The following is a 19,745-nucleotide window of genomic DNA, read 5'->3' as shown; positions in this document are numbered from 1 at the left end:
ACAAGTGGTGACTGTATAAATAGGCACCCTTGGAGAAACATCAAAGGAGAGAAAATTCCATCCCAAGATCAAGATTCCCAGTTGGAATTACAATGATGTATGTGTGCTGACTTTAAACCTGTGTTTCAAAATGAATCTGTTAGTCTCGTGCAGTTTGCGTTCATGTCAGAATACGTTTGTCACTCACACACTGTGACATACATACGAATATTCACTATCAATCTCACCGTTCAATCATATAAAAATGTTATATGATCAAGACTGTACCATTCTGACTGCATGGGGGGTGGCCACGGCTGTTGCTGACCATGCCTTTTGTGTTTCTTTTTTGCATAGAATGTTTTTGGTTTGTTATAAACAGCCTCTTTTGATACATAAACAGCCAAATTTGTGTTAAAGGGGACCTATTGTGCTTTTTTTTTCCTTTTTAGTCTAGTTAGAATGTTGTAGTATTGTGTTAAACAACACCAAAGTTTCAGCTAATGAGCCCTCGAAGAAGTTTAGGATGACTCAAAACACTCGGTTTCAAAAGGCGTGGTAAAACTGCCCCTTTGTGATGTCACAAAGCGGTGGACTTCCTTATATGGGTATGGCTGTAAGCCAGATAAGCTTTCTGCCCTCCCCAAGCTCTGTTTACGAAACAAGCTCAGGCAGTAGTTACTGTATTTGGTGATTCCCAGCAAGACAAAAATATTTTTTAATATTTCAAAATTATATCTGTCAACGGCATTAGACATAGACATAGATTTTCTTTATTGTCATTGCACAATAACATGTTGTTGCCTGGCTCCCGCGTAATAATAAATAATAAATAATAATGTGGAGAATAAATAGATTACATCAAATATGAACAATGTACAGCGTAAACAGTAATGTGTACAAATAATTAAAATAATTTAGAATAAATAACAATAATTTAAATTTACCGGCCATTAAATTACATTTTGGTTGTGCGTGTGGGCAGGTAGACGGGCTTATTTGGCATTCAGCAGTCTGAAAAAAAAAGAAAAAGAAAAAAAAATAAAATTTTAGTCAACTATGGACAGAATCTAACAAATTTGTTAGCAACCTTTATTATCTGTTTTGTGCTTTTTTATGCTTTTACTGTTCCATCTGTTTCCTGTCATGTATTCTGTTGGGTATTTTGCGCTTTTTCCTGTCCTTTCTTAGCCTAGCGTTATTTAGCAAGTCTCTTGTTAGCTTTTGCTAGCTTCCTGCTATTTTTAAATAAGTGCTTTATTTAATTTAGTCCTTTGCTCCGCATCCCTTTGTTGCCATCTTTGTACCTTGCCGGCCTATCCATGTAAGCTAATCTTATCCCTTATTTCTCCGACTCTGGAATACCTGTCAATATTTGCATAACTTCCCCACGCCACCCCTCCATATTATGAATGCAGGACGTCTGTTATTTTTATTGCCTATCAAGGGAAGGCTACTATATATTAAATTGAGCAACTGATAAGCTCCTACTGGCTTAAGTTAACAGTACAATGATACCCTTGTAGGCGGGTAAAACTGACATAACAATAAAATAAGGTTGGTCCGCATCTGTTCATAGTGTCCCTCCCCCTCAGTCAATGAACACATACATTCGTGTCGTGTAAAATACTTTTTTTTCCACACATTGGAGTCTTTGCCAGTTAATTATGGTGTATAATATGGAATATGGAAGAATATATAGTAGGCAGATTGTCCAGAAAATATTTCTGGAATTCGGACAGGAAGAGGATAGCGCATGATCCAAAGCATATCACATCAAGTACCCTCATTTGGAACTCCTATAGACACAAAGTATCCATTTTACCCCCAGTACTGCCGGTTCACCCTCCAATGGCCACCATGGACGGATGCTCCATCACGGTATCTTTCCATTCCCCCCCTCTCTCACTTATTCCTGGTTCTTTGAATGGAGAGCAGATGGAGTTGACCCCCGCTCACTTTTTGGAAGGTCATTCCTTTTGAGTTGAGTCCATTGATTAAAGAATCAAATGGGATTTTGATTTATTGATCCCCCCCCCATCTCTGTCGCTGCTTTTGTTTTAACAGAAAATGAGACATATCCAATAAGGCGTTTTACTTCATAATTGTTTTAGGTCTATTTGACAATTATAATGTCAAATAGACATATAACCTAATGTTGCTAAAACTTTATTTATGTTTATTTCTCATAATATGACTTAAAAATAATAAAAATGTTTTTCATATTTAACATATATAACATAACATATATATACATATATAACAATAACAAATTTATTTTTCCCCCTCTTTATTCCCATTTGTTTTGTAAATTTCCTTGTAGTAATGACTTATTCCCATATTTGACTTTATTCTCACAATATGACTTAAAAATAATAAAAAATCTTTTCATATTTCAGTTCCATGCTACTAAAATTACGTTTTATAACAATAACAAACTTATTTGTTCCCTCTTTATTCCTAATTTGTTTTGTAAATTTCCTTGTAGTAATGACTTTATTCCCATATTTTGACTTTATTCTCATAATATGACTTAAAAATAAAAAAAAATCTTCCATTGATTAAAGAATCAAATGGGATTTTGATTTATTGATTCCCCCCCCCCCCCCATCCCCCTTATCTCTGTCACTGCCTTTGTTTTAACAGAAAATGAGACATATCCAATAAGGTGTTTTACTTCATAATTGTTTTTGACATTGCTAATACACTTTTTAAAAGGTGTCTACAATGTGCATACGCATTGCTAAGCTATTCACACCACAAATAGGTGCAGCAATTAAAGTGGCAAAAATTGAGCAATCCCTAATTCTTACACATTTGCGACAACATTCATCTTAAATGGAGGGTGAAAGTGCTGCCGGAGGATATGTATGTTTTCTTTTCTATTGTGGAATACGATCTCAGTAAGTGAGGAAACCAAACATCAACACGGCTTATTTCGTGATTATGAGTCACACCGACTAGAATTGCTCACATGGTTCAACATATTTCTGTGACATGCCCCGACCGACACAGGAATGTATCATATTGCAAAATAACTTGGGTAATATATAGTTTATAATTCACTACGAATGCAACAAGTCAAAGCCTTTTCAATTCAAGGCTGAGGTGAGCATGGGTGTGTGTGTTTTATTTTATTTTGACGGATATTATTTATTATTTATTATTTATTATTTTTTTTTTTTATTTTTATTTTTATTTTTTTTATTTTTTATTTTTTATTTTTTATTTTTTATTTTTTATTTTTTATTTTTTATTTTTTATTTTTTATTTTTTATTTTTTATTTTTTATTTTTTATTTTTTATTTTTTATTTTTTATAATGGCAACAATGGCTGCCGTACAAGTTAAAAAGAAACAAAATGACATACCCATACATGTAAAATAAGAAATTCCTCAATGTTTACATTTAGTTTAGTCTCACTTATATAATACTGAGCAGCCAGGACAGACAATTGTGCCGCTCTTTCCACTCTTCTATGGTTATCATCACGCTTTAGCCCGATGCCTTTGTTCTGTAAGTAGTCTCCTCTAAACTCGTGTGAGTATTTGACACTGTGTAACGTCAGTCAAGCTCATAGAGGTGCAAATTGACCTTCCGTATCACTAACAGCGGATTGGGTTGCGCCGCACACTGACACCTGAGCATGCACAAACAGACATGCACAGAGTATGTAGCAGCCAACATAGCAAGGCCACATGTATACTGTACATGTATACTGTATGTACGCATGTTGAGTGTCAGCTGACCTACAGCTTTTATCTCAAAGCTAAAACGACCAACACCAAGCATGTGTGTGTGTGTGTGTGTCAGCGAATGTGCATGGACACGCACTGCAAGGTAGGAAAGTGGCTGTAAATTCACACTTAACTTCACCCTTGTAATTGTCAGTTCAAGAGAATATAAAATGACTCTGTATCAATAAAAACATTTCCCCGAGAACAAAACACAAAGTAACTGATGTTGTAAACGTTGTTTCCACTGGTTTCAGCACTTTGGCAGATTTGTTCCATAGAACAACGGCATGAACAGAGCAAGACCTTCTGTCATACAGTCTCTTTGTCTCGGTGTGTGTAGGGTGGGGCTGGTATCTTACACATTAAGTACAGCAGAGTGTAATATTGACAATATATTGTCATGTATTTTAATTGTACTTGTCTCCTTTTCTTCTTGTAGATCCAATCTCTTGTGACACCCCATTACCAAATATAGTAATAATAGGGGCTATTCACGCCCATTGAGACCTATAATTGGGGTTCTTTGCAAGGTCCTCCAAAAGGTAGCCGAGTGACTACCACCCAATAAGATTTGACACAGCCACTTGTCAAAAACAGGCGTTCAACAGACATTACTTTTACATTCGCTGGTTTTCCTGGTAAGTAATACAGGTAAGGATCCACTGTCTTCTACTTCTTTCTCTTTGGGCTTTCTCTTCAGGAGTCGCCACAGCAAACCAATCTCCTCCATCCAACCCTGTCTTCTTCATCTGTCTCTCTCATGTCCTCCTTCACTACATCCATAAAGCTCCTCTTTGGTCTTCCTCTACGCCTCCTACCTGGCAGCATCCTTCTACCAATATATTCACTATCGCTCCTCTGGACATGTCCCATAACTGACTTTATCTCCAAGGCCTCAAACAATGTAATGTAATGTTCCGCTGATGTGCTCCTTACTGATCCTATCCATCCTGGTCACTCCCAATGAGAACCTCAATATCCGCATCTCAAGGATCCACTATAATGTTTAATAATATATACCATTGGTTCATTCAATCGCAGCCATTTTTCAAAAGCCGTACCTCTCGGATGATTTGGACTGTTTTTTCAAGGCACACAGAATAATGTGTCCTTGGGCTATAAAGACATGGTATATACCAAAAGAAAGATTACACTCTCATATTTCTACCCTTTTCTGTTCTTTAGTAATCAGCAGTAGAACATAGGTAAGTTTCAGGAAAATATCAAAATAGAAAGATACATTTCAAACATAACTTTCACTTTGACACAAATTTAGCCATATACTATATTAAGCCAAAATGTTTGTGCCTCTCTTCCAAAAAAAAAAAATGTAAACGACATATAAATACATCTTTGGGAGTAATAACTGATATTTTGGAGGAAATGCCGAAGGCCAATAAAAAAACAGCTGCTGGTCGGAAGTGGCTACACTTTGAGCACCCTTGTTTTAGCACTACTTAAAATATTCATATTAATGTATTCATTCATTCATTCATTTTCTACCGCTTTTCCTCACGAGGGTGCTGGAGCCTATCCCAGCTGTCTTTGGGTGAGAGGCAGGGTACACCCTGGACTGGTGGCCAGCCAATCACAGGGCACATATAGACAAACAACCATTCACACTCACATTCATACCTATGGACAATTTGGAGTGGCCAATTAACCTAGCATGTTTTTGGAATGTGGGAGGAAACCGGAGTACCCGGAGAAAACCCACGCATGCACGGGGAGAACATGCAAACTCCACACAGAGATGGCCAAGGGTGGAATTGAACCCTGGTCTCCTAGCTGTGAGGTCTGCGCGCTAACCACTCGATCGAAAATTGTTGACCATGTATATTTTATAATCATTCTACCATGGAAATAGAATGGTTGAAATAAATCACTGATGGCCCAAAATGAATTTATTCATGCTTTTTAAGAAGTATTCAGTGGTGTTGTAGGCCTCTAGGTGCAGGATGGATGTACTGTAGTACTACAAAGATGTCCTTGGCTACCTCTCTAGTCTGGTGTCAGTTTACTGCGCTGTATTGATGCACACAGGAGTAAGGAGTAGTTGGTGCCAGGAAATAAACATGATTTTGGGGTGGGGGGGGAAGTTGATACACTGACAGGACAAGGGCACGCTGTCATTGGAATATCACAAAGGGCTGTCAATATGTCAGCCCTTCTATAGCGCTACACACAATTAGTCACCATCAACAAAGACACTAATTCCATAAACGTTATCCTCCTCTTAGTAAGCCGATCCCGTCATCCCAATAAGAAAAGGTCCCATTAACGTGGGCACCCATGGGAGTGTCCCACCCCATCATGAAACATTCACATCTTCATGTGGCCAGGAGGAAGATCACGCCAGCCTCCCATTGGTGGAGACAGCATGGGCCCAGAAGAGGAGATGAGCTTCTATTGGTGTACTCCGAGCGATATACAGTAAGAGAGGATGCTGAGGGTGTTCGGATCGATTGATCCAACCCAGTCAGCCCACACAGACGTGGGCCGGAGATAAACACGGAGGCGGAAAGATGGAGCAACTTTTCATCATGTGATACAAAACGCAGCTCAGTGTATTGAAGTGTTGAAAGGGATGCTGCATTCAAGTCGACTGGGAATTTTTAAAACTGACACATTATTAAGCAGTGTCCGTTGTTTTGTCAATGCCATTTTTCTATCAGGTCGATCAAGTGTGTCCAAACTTTTTGCAAGGGCCACTTTGCTCATTATGTCTTTTATTTTGAAAATTTCCAATATATTTCAACTTTCCATGTAAATAGTCTCTTTTTGCAACATGACTTTATGACTGTATTATAACATCCCCCCCACCTAATGTTGCTAAAACTTTGTTTATTTCTCATAATATGACTTAAAAATAATAAAAAATATTTTCATATTTCAGTTCCATGCTACTAAAATTACATTTTATAACAATAACAAATTTATTTTTTCCCCTTCTTTATTCCCATTTGTTTTGTAAATTTCCTTGTAGTAATGACTTTATTCCCATAGTTTGACTTTATTCTCATAATATGACTTAAAAATAATAAAAAATCTTTTCATATTTCAGTTCCATGCTACTAAAATGACATTTTATAACAATAACAAATAAATTTTTTCCCTCTTTATTCCCATTTGTTTTGTAAATTTCCTTGTAGTAATGACTTTATTCCCATATTTTGACTTTATTCTCATAATATGACTTAAAAATAATAAAAAATCTTTTCATATTTCAGTTCCATGCTACTAAAATTACGTTTTATAACAATAACAAATACATTTTTTCCCTCTTTATTCCCATTTGTTTTGTAAATTTCCTTGTAGTAATGACTTTATTCCCATATTTTGACTTTATTCTCATAATATGACTTAAAAATAATAAAAAATATTTTCATATTTCAGTTCCATGCTACTAAAATGACATTTTATAACAATAACAAATTTATTTTTTCCCTCTTTATTCCCATTTGTTTTGTAAATGTCCTTGTAGTAATGACTTTATTCCCATATTTTGACTTTATTCTCATAATATGACTTAAAAATAATAAAAAATATTTTCATATTTCAGTTCCATGCTACTAAAATGACATTTTATAACAATAACAAATTTATTTTTTCCCTCTTTATTCCCATTTGTTTTGTAAATTTCCTTGTAGTAATGACTTTATTCCCATATTTTGACTTTATTCTCATCAGAGAACCTTTCCCATAACTTTTTTTTTTCATATTTTTCCTCCTTATAATATGAATATAATATTCTCCTAAAAAGCAGATATTTTTTTGTCAATATTTTTGACTTTATTCTTGTAAAATGACCTTTTTTTTCATATTGGACCCCTATGTCGATGATTAGGATTTTTTATCATTACAGGTTCTAAACTTCCAATTTACCAGTTTTCTTGAATGCATCATAATGAAGAGTAGTTTGCTTTGAATTAGATTTTTTTTTTGAACACCGTTCTAACATCTGGTTAGTTATCTTTGTTCAATCCCTCTGTGACCAATTATTTCCAAATCAATAGCCTGAATGTGCAAGTGGAGGTCCAGCCTCACTTAGACCACCACTTCCTGTCTCCCCAGTGAGGATACAGCGTAGTACACTTGGTTTTATGTGAACAAACATGCCTGAGGACGTATATGATGTGTATCGGGTTCTCCTGACGTCAGCATAAGGGAAATATTGCTGACTACATACGAGCATAATATATAACTCAGTGGCCTGTTTCCCTAAATAGATCATTTCCATAGAAGGTCAGGCACCCAAAAATTGCAAGAAAACACACTGAATAATAATAAACAGCAGGTTCATGAGGACTTTTGTAGTGTCTACCGTATTTTCCGAACTATAAGTCGCACTTTTTCATATTTTGGCTGGCTGTGACTTCCTGTATATCAACATTATATTTACTTCTATATATCATTTAGTTGAGCTTGTTGCAACGCACTCAGGTACACAAAATCAATAATACTGAGCATTCCGGATACAAAATACTTTCTAACACACGTCTGTCTGTAAGTACTGTGCAACTATAATTACAGTACACGATACCTGCGTGACTTGAGAATTGTTGTATTTTACACAGCAGTGTTGTTTAACTCATTCGCTGCCAAAGACGTACGTTTGTTGTTCAACCCCTTGCTCTCAATTCCATTTTTACATTTGAAGAGGTGATGATGCAACTACACAATAAAAGAGAGTACCTTTGGTGCAGTTTCAAGCCGTAAAAACGGCCCTAAGGTGGCAGAAGTGCATTTTAGAAGAACTCGGCATGTAAAAGAACGCTTTGCAGAAACCAGGAAGTAAAAACACTATTGAAGTGCTTTTCACAACAAGCCTTGTATTTTGTTGAGAACTGATATTTTGCTGAAACTTAGCTGTGTTCTACTGCTGGTTACTGAAGAACAGGAAACGGTAGAAACAAACATTTTTTTCTGATGAAAGATGAGAGTCTAATCTTTCTTTTGTTGTATTCCATGTGTGTATAACCCAAGAACACAATATTACTTATGCCTTGAAAAATCAGTCCAAATCATCAAAAATGGCATTGAATGAGTTAATTACAAGACGATGCATAGCTTGGAGATTGAAGCTGCGGTTGTTCATTCATTCATTCATTTTCTACCTCTTATCCTCACGAGGGTCACGGGGTATGCTGGAGCCTATCCCAGCTGTCCTCGGGCGAGAGGCAGGGCACACCCTGGACTGGTGGCCAATCACCAATCACAGGGCACATATAGACAAACAACCATTCACACTCACATTCATACCTATGGACAATTTGGAGTGGCCAATTAACCTAGCATGTTTTTGGAATGTGGGAGGAAATCGGAATACCTGGAGAAAACCCACGCATGCACGGGGAGAACATGTAAACTCCACACAGAGATAGCCGAGGGTGGAATTGAATTCGGATCTCCTAGCAGTGAGGTCTGCATGCTAACCACTCGACCGCCGTGCAGCCCTAAACTAAATACACACACGTTTGTGGATGCAAACATGAAGTTTTGACATAGTGTGACAATTATGTTGTATTGCTGTTGTACACCCTGGACTGGTGGCCAGCCAATCACAGGGCACATATAGACAAACAACCATTCACACTCACATTCATACCTATGGACAATTTGGAGTCCCCAATTAACCTAGCATGTTTTTGGAATGTGGGAGGAAACCGGAGTACCCGGAGAAAACCCACGCATGCACGAGGAGAACATGCAAACTCCACAGAGATGGCTGAGGGTGGAATCGAACCCGGTGTCTGCGTGCTAATCACTCAATCACCATGCAGCCCTCAACAAAACATATTTATTTCATGTTCTGCGGTTTAGTTTGTGCTCTGATAATAGCTCCCATCATAATCCAGTGTGACTTCTATATTTTTTCCTCTTTATTATGCTTTTTTTTCCAGAAATCCAAATATCACAAGCGTGATGAAAAAGTGTGAAAAGAGCTTTAATAACTGCCCATGAAACATTCACTAAAAGAATGAAAACCTTTCCTTTGTACAAAACTGATATAGAATGAAAATATGCATATTCAGTTTTTACACCAGCAGTGATGCCGCTTTAATTCTTTATTTTTGCTGTGTCCCATGAACAGAAAATATGATGGTCTTACATGGTATGAAAAAAGGGGGGGTTCAACTTTGATATGAGCCTTATTATTATTATTATTATTTTTTTGGACTGAGTCGATAACTGAAACAAACACAGCTGCACGGTAGCAACAGCAAACATTGTTCCCTTCATTAAAGCCTTGAAACCAAACATGAAGCTCATGCGTTTTGTCCACATCGGACCGAAAAAAGAGCCTTTTCAATAGTCCATTGGTTTAATCACCCACAAATTCTATCATGAACGCAACGTGAGACAAGGAAAGCACTTTTACCTAAGGCGAATAAAACACGCCACAATACAACACACAGTTTTTTTGTTTTTTTTTTAAAGAGTTACTTGTGAAAACAAACCAAAAAACATAAAAAGATGACACAAATAAAGCATGACTCGATACTTGAAGGCACCTGAAACAAAAAGGGTTTATGACGGGCTTAGAAATGGTTTGCGGGGAAAAAAACATTTTCATTTCATAACACAAATAAACGGGAAAACAAACCATTTATAAACCCTTCAAAAAGTCCTTCATTGGTGGTACGTCAGTGTCGAGGTTCTTAACTGTGGGACTGATTTGGACGTTTTATAAAACCTTCCTATTTTCCACTGGCATAAATAAAAGGAATGGCATTGTAAAAAAAAAATAATATTAATCATAATAAAAATAATAATAATAAAAATGTGTGACTTGTCTTAAGTTACTTATTTCAAATATACACAGCGACTCCTTTTTGTTGTATTTACACATATGTACAGAGTATTCATTTCTGTTTTTTTGGATCAAATACCTTGAATGGCGTTGCTGTGAAATGGAACTCTTTAAATGCACACCGAGACGTTTGAGATTTGGAACCAAGGAGGTCAAACTGGGCAGCGCGACTTGGGAGCCCGGAGGCGGCTCGTAGAAAGGCACTTGCTACCAACTCAAAATACTGCAAAAAAAAAAAAAAAAATCATTCTCAAACAGAGCTCAAACAACTGAGAGACAGGATAAAATCATTGAAGGCCACATAGTAGGCACTGGGGTTTGTGTCCACCGCCCCCGCCCCCTCCCCCTCCCGAGCCGGGTGTTTTGGTAAGGCTGGCGTGTGATGGCCTCAGGCGGATGTGAGGGTAAAGCTGACGACAAAGAGCAGAGAGAGGGTTTTTCCTTCCTGTTGTGATAGCAACAGCCCAATAAAAAAACCTTCCTGGCCCTTTAAATGCCCCCCCCTCCACCACCACCACCACCACAGACATCCAACAGAAGCCTGATGGGACCACTCCAAGTCATAAAGTCCTAACAGTCCGTAAAGCAAAGCAACCAACCTTTGAGTCTTAAATGGTACATTAACAAAAATTGCAGTGGTTATTTACCACCTGGAAAAAAAGGATGTCCATTGTGACGCCTGAATATAAACATTGTCAGGTGACACAAATATGCCGACAAAAAAAAAAAAAAATGGCTTCTTGAAACACAAAGCCTTTTTCCTCCCAAAATGTAGTCCACAAAAAAAAATGTCTGCCTCTTCGCAGAGTCTCGCTCCCACTTTTGGCGAGTCTTTCTTGAAATGTCTTATACACAATGATCTCTGACGTCCTTCTGGCCGGTCATGACGGCGCTGACATTTTTCCAGCGGTTGTCTTTGGGGCTGTAGCCTGGGGTCCGGTGGGGCGCCTTGAAGGGCGAACTGGAGCTGTGCGTGGTAAAGATCAGCCCCCCACTAGACTGCACCGCAGCCTTAGAGTACTTATAAACAGGCTGCTTTCCCGCCTCCGCTCCGCACATCTCCTCTTCCTCCAGCTCGCCTTCCGTCTCCTCCTCATCCTCCTCCTCTCCTTCATCACACGTCCGATAGGAGGGCTCCATGAGCTTTTTACGCTCCTGCTCGGCCTCCCTGTTGCTTTCTTTCAGCTGCTGCTGCTGCTGTTGTTGTTGTTGTTGATGTCCCCCGACTAGCCGAAGCGGCTCCCAGTGGTTGTTGACGTCGGACGGTAAATGCGCATTCCTTTCACGCTCTTTTCTTCGTTTACGAGTCCACCAAACACAAACGATGATGCAGAAGAGGCAAAGCAAACTGAAGATGACACACAGTAGAGGCACCAGGTAATCTGTTGACAGACATGGCAGAGGAGAGGTTAGCAAGGAATCATAAACGCATTATTATGTTAGAGGAACCTTTTCAGACCTCACAGCTAGGAGACCAGGGTTCAATTCCACCCTTGGCCATCTCTGTGTGAAGTTTGCATGTTCTCCCTGTGCATGCGTGGGTTTTCTCCGGGTACTCCGGTTTCCTCCCACATTCCAAAAACATGCTAGGTTAATTGGCGACTCCAAATTGTCCATAGGTATGAATGTGAGTGTGAATGGTTGTTTGTCTATATGTGCCCCGTGATTGGCTGGCCACCAGTTCATGGTGTACCCTGCCTCTCACCCGAAGACAGCTGGGATAGGCTCCAGCACCCCCGCGATCCTCGTGAGGAAAAGCGGTCGAAAATGAATGAATGAATGAATGAATGAATGAACCTTTTCCCCTCACTTGTTTATCACGGCTAAGGAGTTCCAGACCCAACCAGGACAAATTAACTTCTGCCAAGTTTATAAATCTAATATTTTCACTGTTAGAGCATAGAGAACCTGTTTGCAACCTTCGACATTTGCTTTTCATTTCATTAGAGCCCTCTAGATATAGAATAACACCCCATATGGTTATGGTTTCATTTGAACATGCATCAGATTCCAATTGCATCCCATAATCAGTTCCCAGTTCCACATGTCCAAAAGAAGTAGGAAGAAGCAAAGCTTATTAAATCCTACCCCTCCATCTGGTACTTTTACAATCAGTAACTGTTACATTTGTTCACTTCCTGCTTTCCTAATATAATTTTTTTTAATTAATTTTTATTATTTTTTAATGTTTTTAAAAAGAAATTCTATGCAGTGGTATCATCCCCAAATAATACCGATAATAGCAATGAAAAGTCACCAACCCCCCCCCCCCCATTTGCTCCCAATTCAACCAAAATAGTCCCATTCAATTGTGCTGCATTTGTGTTGTTTTGTGCAAATTTGTTTTGTGAACGTTTGTTTTTACACATTATTTTATGGACCAATCAAAAGTCACCAACCCCCCTACCCCCATTTGTGCCCAATTCAACCGAAAAAGTCCCATTCATTTGTGCTGCATTTGTGTTGTTTTGTGCAAATAAAACTGAATGTTTGTGCTGCTCTCATTTGAGTTATTACATATTATTTTATAGGTAATCAAAAGTCATCCCCCCCACCTCCATTTGCCACCAGTTCAACCAAAACAGTCCCATTAATTTGTGCAATTAACACGACTATCATGAAATTATTAGTTATTAAAGATTTAAGCATCCGGCGAGTACATAATCAGGCGATGACATCATCTCCCACCTGACATGCTCGTATAAGCGGTATAGAAAATGGACGGAAGGAAGGATGAAGTGAGACGTATGCCCTGCGGCGTACCTAGTGAATGGGATGTGACCTGCGTTTCCACTTTGACCTCAATGACCGCCAACATGATGGTGCTGTTGTGGCGCTTGGATAAGGTGCCCACGATGGTGTTGGCCGTCTCCTGTATCAGACTGTGGTCTGTTAGATCCTCAGGCTGGAAAGACTGGAAAAGCCAGAGAAGATGGGGTGTTGATGATCAGCATCAGTAACATGTGATGCAATCTTAAATCATGCGCACAGAGAAATCTGTGGGAAACATTCGGACACAATGACAAAAAAAACATTGACTTAAAAAATCATCCTCGATTTTGGAAATATGGGACATTATTATATTCAAAAAACACTACACGTTTAAATATCCCCAGTTTTTACAGTCTACATAGTTTGTTATGAGCAGCGACCCATCCCACTTTGTTTGACGGTCCTTGAACACACCATAGTCATGTCTGCGTATTAAATTTCTCCCACTACGATATCAAAAACAAGCATATGGTTCATATCGATATAGACTGGATTTGATGTGGAGGTCTCATGTTTCAAGATGGCCGCCCACATGCAAGCTAGTTACTGCTGCTGCGTTTTTAGTGTTTTATTTATTACTTCCTTATTGTTTTGTGCCATACGAACGCCTTAAGCAAGCGGATGTTCATGTTATTACGTTTGTAGCTTGCCGCTTGCGCCATTGTTGACAACTCGGGAGCAACTGTTAGCTGTTAGCATCCCTTCGCTACGTCCAATGATCGGATATCCCCGCGGAAATATGAAAGTGGAGAGGCTGCAGGCCGTTCATAGAGTGAACGGTGAAAAAGACGGTGTAAAGGTCTTCAAAGACGGCATCAACCGTCAATGTTTACCATCTATCGTCATGGGGAACGTGAAGTGGAAGAGCTAACGGCGTAACCACAATTACACTGAAGATTGGACAGTATATTTAACTTTTTCTATATATATTATTATTTTATTTTTTGCACATATATTTGGCTTTATCGATATGTATAGTTATACCGATATTCAACCTAAGTATTTTGGTCCATATTGCCCAGCCCTACTTGAAACCCATTTTTGTGGAATACTCCATTGGCTGCCAGGTAAGTTGAGTACATTTTAAGGGTCCCTTGAATCACGAAATTCTCCCTAAAGAGACTAAAAATAGAAACATGATCCATCTCTAAGCCCATATTATCAATCTTTGGAAAGCGGCTGCTCGATACTACAGTGCAGATTTACAAAACCAACAACTAAGACAGGGTCGGCCATGCAGTGACTTACAATGGCTACTTCCACAGCATCCTGAGTGGAATGAGACAGATCACAGAGCAGCAGGAGAGTGTGGTCTTTTGCCAAAGTTCTGGTGTCAGGAAGATACCTCAGCTCAAAGCAGATGTTCTCCACTGTGGTCCCCTGAGGGTAGAACCATGAAAATAGTCATGAGTTATAATATTACCACTGGAAATATCAAAAAAATAAATAAATAACTCACTGGCGGGACTTTGTCTTTGTTGAAAACCAACGTGACACGCCCACAATTGTTGTCCAGGTGCCCACTGTTGGGCTGGCACTTGGTGCTGGTGGTCTGAGTGAGCGCTTGTGACGTTCTACCCACCGAGCAAACCCCCCACTGATGACAAGGCGGGGAAAAGCATGTCAAGTATCGGTGTGGCACACAATCGCGTCCTCCAGGGCAGGACTGCATGGCCTGGTCCTGGTCTGATGATGGGAGGAGGCAGGGCCGGCGACCACACAGCACCTTGAGTCAAAGAGTCAAATGAGGACTGTGAGCGAGGATCCTGAATGTTGTTCTGACTATAAATTCATAGAAAACAAGTATGTACCAATGACAGGAATACGGGGGGGTCCAAAGTGTTTTGAACACCCCCGCAATACTCAATAAAAAAAAAAAAAAAAAAAAGAGTCAAGACTCAACATGACATTAAAAGGCAACTTTTCCAGTCATGTTTTGAATGTTGTATTCAAGAACGTTAACTCCAGGTAGGAATTATGAATTTTTTTTTTGCATTTTCGCATCCAGCCAAAGATGCTGAATAAGTTGCATAGGTTTGGAGCAAAAACAAACATGCTACCTTTGTGCAATCCACTCTTCCGTTGCTACAATGGCAACCGTTGCACTCTTCCTCCCAGCGGCTGCCGTGAGGAAACTGCAACCCGGCGTACTGACAAGACTTCCCGATACCGATGACTTTATATACACATACAGGAAAACAGAAGAATGTACAATACATTACATGTGGATGACGCACAGAAACATAAAAATAACAGGAAAAAAATCTTTACATTCTTGACATCGGATTCCCGTTCTGCCGATTGGACAAATGCAGCGGAAGCCGTTGATCTCGTCCACACAGGTGGCGCCGTAGGCACAGGGTGAAGACTGGCACTCGTTGATGTCTAAAAGACAAAGTGATGTAAGAAACCAGAGACCAGCATCGGTTCTTCCCTCAAACTAATGTGGTGGATGCATTCCAAACAAACACCGTTAGTGCAAAATAAGACAAAGACTGCAAAATATGCTATTTAAATTCTATAAATAGGAGCCAAAATGCTGGGTGTGACACCGAGTGAGTCAGCCTGAGGTGAGATATTAAAAAAAGATGGTATAACAAGCCCTTTATGTCATGTTCCGTATATAAAATTATAGGTAGGGCTTTAGTTTAGTTTTTCCTGTTTTTCCATATTTTCCGGACTACAAGGCAAAACATGTGTCATGAGCAGTCGCACTGGACTATAAGTTGCTCTGGAAAGGCAAGTTATTCAGCGACAAACTAGCATAAACACACAAATGACTAGTAAGCAAGTTCACCAAACTCCCAATCTCATTCCACATCACTGAATAGCAGGAGCAGCATATAGTAGTTGTCACAAACAGAGACAATAACGTTCATTCTTTGTTTTATGCAAGTCGATATTAAAGAACATTTACACACCTGTACAAGCAGATAGTGTGACTTTAAACCAAGAAAATACGGTAGATGGAACCATATCAGACACAAAGAGCAAAACCTAAGAATTACAGTCATTGAAAACTGCGTACTGTATATTTGCAATCCAAAAACAAAACCTGAATATAATTCAAAAACTACTGACCGAGTACACAAAATCATACTGATAAAACATAAATAATAGTTCAGGGAGATGACTTATTTACCTCCTCAATTAGTATTTATATTTAGTTTGTTGTCACCGCCAGTTCCTGAATCCGTAAAGCAGCCGTGGCATTATTCAGCCCTGCATTACTCTTAGCTTCATTACTTCCATTATTTCCAAGGGACCCTACTTGAGAACCCCCCCCCCCGACCCCACAAAAAAGTGGAAGAGTTAACCCATTCATGTGAATGAGACATGCAAAGGCACGCTTTGACACGCTCCGTCCGCATTGTTTGCACACAAGTTGCAGTGCATTTATAGATTTTATGTACGTTACTCAAAATTAATAGAAGCAGCTTTTTTTTTGTGCGTACATGGTTGTTATGTTTGTGGCATTGTTTGTTGAATGTAAAATTATGCATGTTAAAAATACTTTGAATTGATTTTTTATGCATTGTTTTGTCTCCCCCTCCATCCATTATTTGTAATTACGTTTGCATGATATTGTACATGTAACACTAGAATTATTGTCAATATTATGTATTTTGTGTTAATATTTTTGGGTGTCTGGAACGGATTCATTGGAATTACATTATTTTCTGTGGGAAAATTTGCTTTGGTTACAGTCCGTTTTGGTTTAAGTCGGATTAATGATGTTAACCAAGACACCAGTGTATATCACAGCGCTATTGATACACATTGTGATACTACCTTAGCATTTTCTTGTGGTGTTTCTATTTGAAAATTGGGAAATGGTACGTGTTCAATCCAGGAAGTACACAAACAAATGTGTTGATGTGGCATGGAAAGGAAGTAGGCTTAAATAAGCTTTGCTTCTTGCTACTCTTTTTGGACATGTAGAACTGTATATTATAACATGTAATGGTTCCTGTATACATGTTCAAAATCAAATTCAATGCTTCTTGCTACTCTTTTTGGACATGTAGAACTGTATATTATAACATGTAATGGTTCCTAATGGTTCCTGTATACATGTTCAAAATCAAATTGAATCATTACCAATACAAATTGCTGCAGAGTCATGAAAATGATTTGACATTACAACTCCTGACACTGCCTTCACTTTAGCCAAATAAGATGAGACAGGAATATGATTCATCCATATTTTTGCTGATGGATCATCTCCAAGTTTTAAATCATCCTTGGAAGAACACAGACGATGACAGGAAGCGGCACACCAACTAAACCAATAAAAACTTGTTGGATGAGGTAATAACTACAAAATCAAAGTCTAATCGTGTTAAATAACATCTCATTTCCAACTTTTCCCGCTCGGGGCTTGCATGAAGAACTAAGAACTGCGGCTTTTGTCATGTGAGATTCCCGCAAACAGAATAAGAAAGCTCAAATTCAAGCCTGACAGAAAAGGTGAACACTTTCTGGGCAAAACAAAAGAGAAAAAAAAGAAGAATTTCAGGGTCACTGGTTAATTTGTCTTCAGTGGGCGTTGGTGTGACTGTGTGAGTATAGAGGAGGGATGACCTCTGACCGCTCCGGGACATTTAAGGACGAAGAAAAAAAAAGGGGTCTTGCATATTGGCGTCCATGTGACCCACAGTGGCGGAGAAGAGATTTTTGTTTGAACTGCACGGCTGAGTGTGTTGTATAATGAGACAAACCTCATGTTGGTACTCACTGATTCTGCAGTCGGGCCCAGCGAACCCAGGGGCGCACTCACAGCGGAACCAGTTGACTCCATCCACACAGATGCCGCCATTATAACTGAGATGGGGGGACATAAAAGATGATTATGACGCTGGAGAAGAGCCATATCCTTTCCAGCTGCAACAAAGCATAGCATGTGTGTGTGTGTGTGTGTGTGGTGTTGGGGGGTGGGGTGGGGGGGGGTCACAAAGCTCAATTCAACTCATCAATACAAGCTTCCACCTTTCAGATGCTAATAGGCGTGTCCAGTGCCTCCCCTCCCCTCATCCTACCACTCTTCCATTCCCCTCCACCCAGTATCCTTCCCCCTCCCCTTCAGGTTACACAGAAAGAAAAAGGACATGTCCCCCCACCCCACCCCACTCATCCTCCTCTGGCTCGCCACCCCCCACCTGCATTCACCACAGGGTAGTTGCTATTACCCCACCTCTCCCTGTCCTATTCAATTCCCCAAAGCCCTGTGCTCTATGAGATTCCCCTTTGAGGCTTGATTTAAGGACAACTTCCACCCCTTTTAGAGAGTCCCTGCACCCCTTTCCAGTCTGTGTGAAGTGCGGGGACAGGGGGGGGGAGGGTGAAGGGAAAATGGGTGCAGGAGATTTGACATCCAGAACAGGAGTGTGTGAGGCAGGAAACGATACATACCATGGATGAGGGTTGCAGTCGTTTATATCTGTTCAAGAAGCACAAAAGAAGGTGCAGAGCCATTAAAAGGGACATCTCGGCCAGCTTTTATTCAAAAAAAACTTCTACTTTTATTACATAAGCAAAGATGGCAAAGGATGTCAGGCATTTGCTGTGAAATCCCTGCATCCTTCACACATTTTTATGCGGTTAGACCTCCATTTAGTGAACTACACACTTTATATATAAGCACAAATACTGAAAAATGGAGGCTTGAAAGGACAGAAACAGACAGTAGCCAAGAACATACTTTTGCTGCAGGTGGGACCTTCCCAGCCTTCTTTGCAGATACAAGAAAAGGTGTCTCCTCCTCCCACGCAGGTTCCACCGTTCAAGCAAGGACTGGAGGCGCATGTGCTGTTCTTGGCTACCAAAGCAGGATTCAGAGTTTATCAGTTAGGAAAATGTGAAAACTCACACAGATACGTATATGTCTAATGAAAATACTACAGCAACATTCATTTTCTGCTTATATGAGGTGGGGTATTCCCTCTCCTCAACTACTTTGTCCTGCTTCTCCTGCCACATCCCGAGGCATTCCCAGACCAGTGTCCTGGATATATATCCCTACCCCCCCAGGCATGCTACCAGGGAGGCATCCTGACCAGATGCTTGGCCATCTCATCCGGCTCCTCTCAATACGGAGGAGTAGCAGATATGCTCCCGGATGAATCAGCCATGCCAATACCAATCAATCAATCAGAATATCAATATCTACCACATGCTATGTTGCTGCTTTAAGGTCACGTTTGAATACATGCTAATAGCATTACTGCAAAGCTGAGATACTGCGATGCTTCATAATTAGAAACAAATTTTTGGGTTATTATTACAAACAATAACATTTTAGCTTCTTCTAATAAGCCACAACCTGTTTTTGCCATTTGTGGATAGTGGCTCTCACTGTGGTTTGCTAGAGTCCCAAAACTTTTGAGATGGCTTTTTTTTCCACTTAAGCTAAAAAAAAAAAAAAGAGTTGTGTTTTGTCTCCC

General features: G+C 39.6%; 1 protein-coding gene across 3 annotated transcripts in view; it reads right to left on the bottom strand.

The window, feature by feature from the left end:
• Positions 1–11,055: 11,055 nt before the first annotated feature.
• The window catches only part of jag2b (jagged canonical Notch ligand 2b), a 51,419-nt gene continuing 42,729 nt past the window's right edge, over positions 11,056–19,745 (bottom strand). For all 3 annotated transcript variants that reach the window (XM_058056627.2, XM_058056629.2, XM_058056630.2), the window contains 9 exons: positions 19,004–19,120; positions 18,715–18,742; positions 18,041–18,126; positions 15,574–15,687; positions 15,363–15,478; positions 14,762–15,028; positions 14,551–14,682; positions 13,294–13,444; positions 11,056–11,912 (listed from right to left, as the gene is read on the bottom strand). In XM_058056627.2, the coding sequence (XP_057912610.2) occupies positions 11,377–11,912; positions 13,294–13,444; positions 14,551–14,682; positions 14,762–15,028; positions 15,363–15,478; positions 15,574–15,687; positions 18,041–18,126; positions 18,715–18,742; positions 19,004–19,120 (1,547 nt within the window). In that variant the 3' untranslated portion in view covers positions 11,056–11,376. The remainder of the gene's footprint in view (positions 11,913–13,293; positions 13,445–14,550; positions 14,683–14,761; positions 15,029–15,362; positions 15,479–15,573; positions 15,688–18,040; positions 18,127–18,714; positions 18,743–19,003; positions 19,121–19,745) is intronic.

This window comes from Doryrhamphus excisus, linkage group LG19, assembly GCF_037039965.1.
Source record: "Doryrhamphus excisus strain RoL-2023G ecotype Guam linkage group LG19, RoL_Dexc_Guam_v1.1, whole genome shotgun sequence".
Classification (NCBI taxonomy): Eukaryota; Metazoa; Chordata; class Actinopteri; order Syngnathiformes; family Syngnathidae; genus Doryrhamphus; species Doryrhamphus excisus.
The sequence above is the reverse complement of the archived record's forward strand: the minus strand, read 5'-3'. Positions and strand labels throughout refer to the sequence as shown.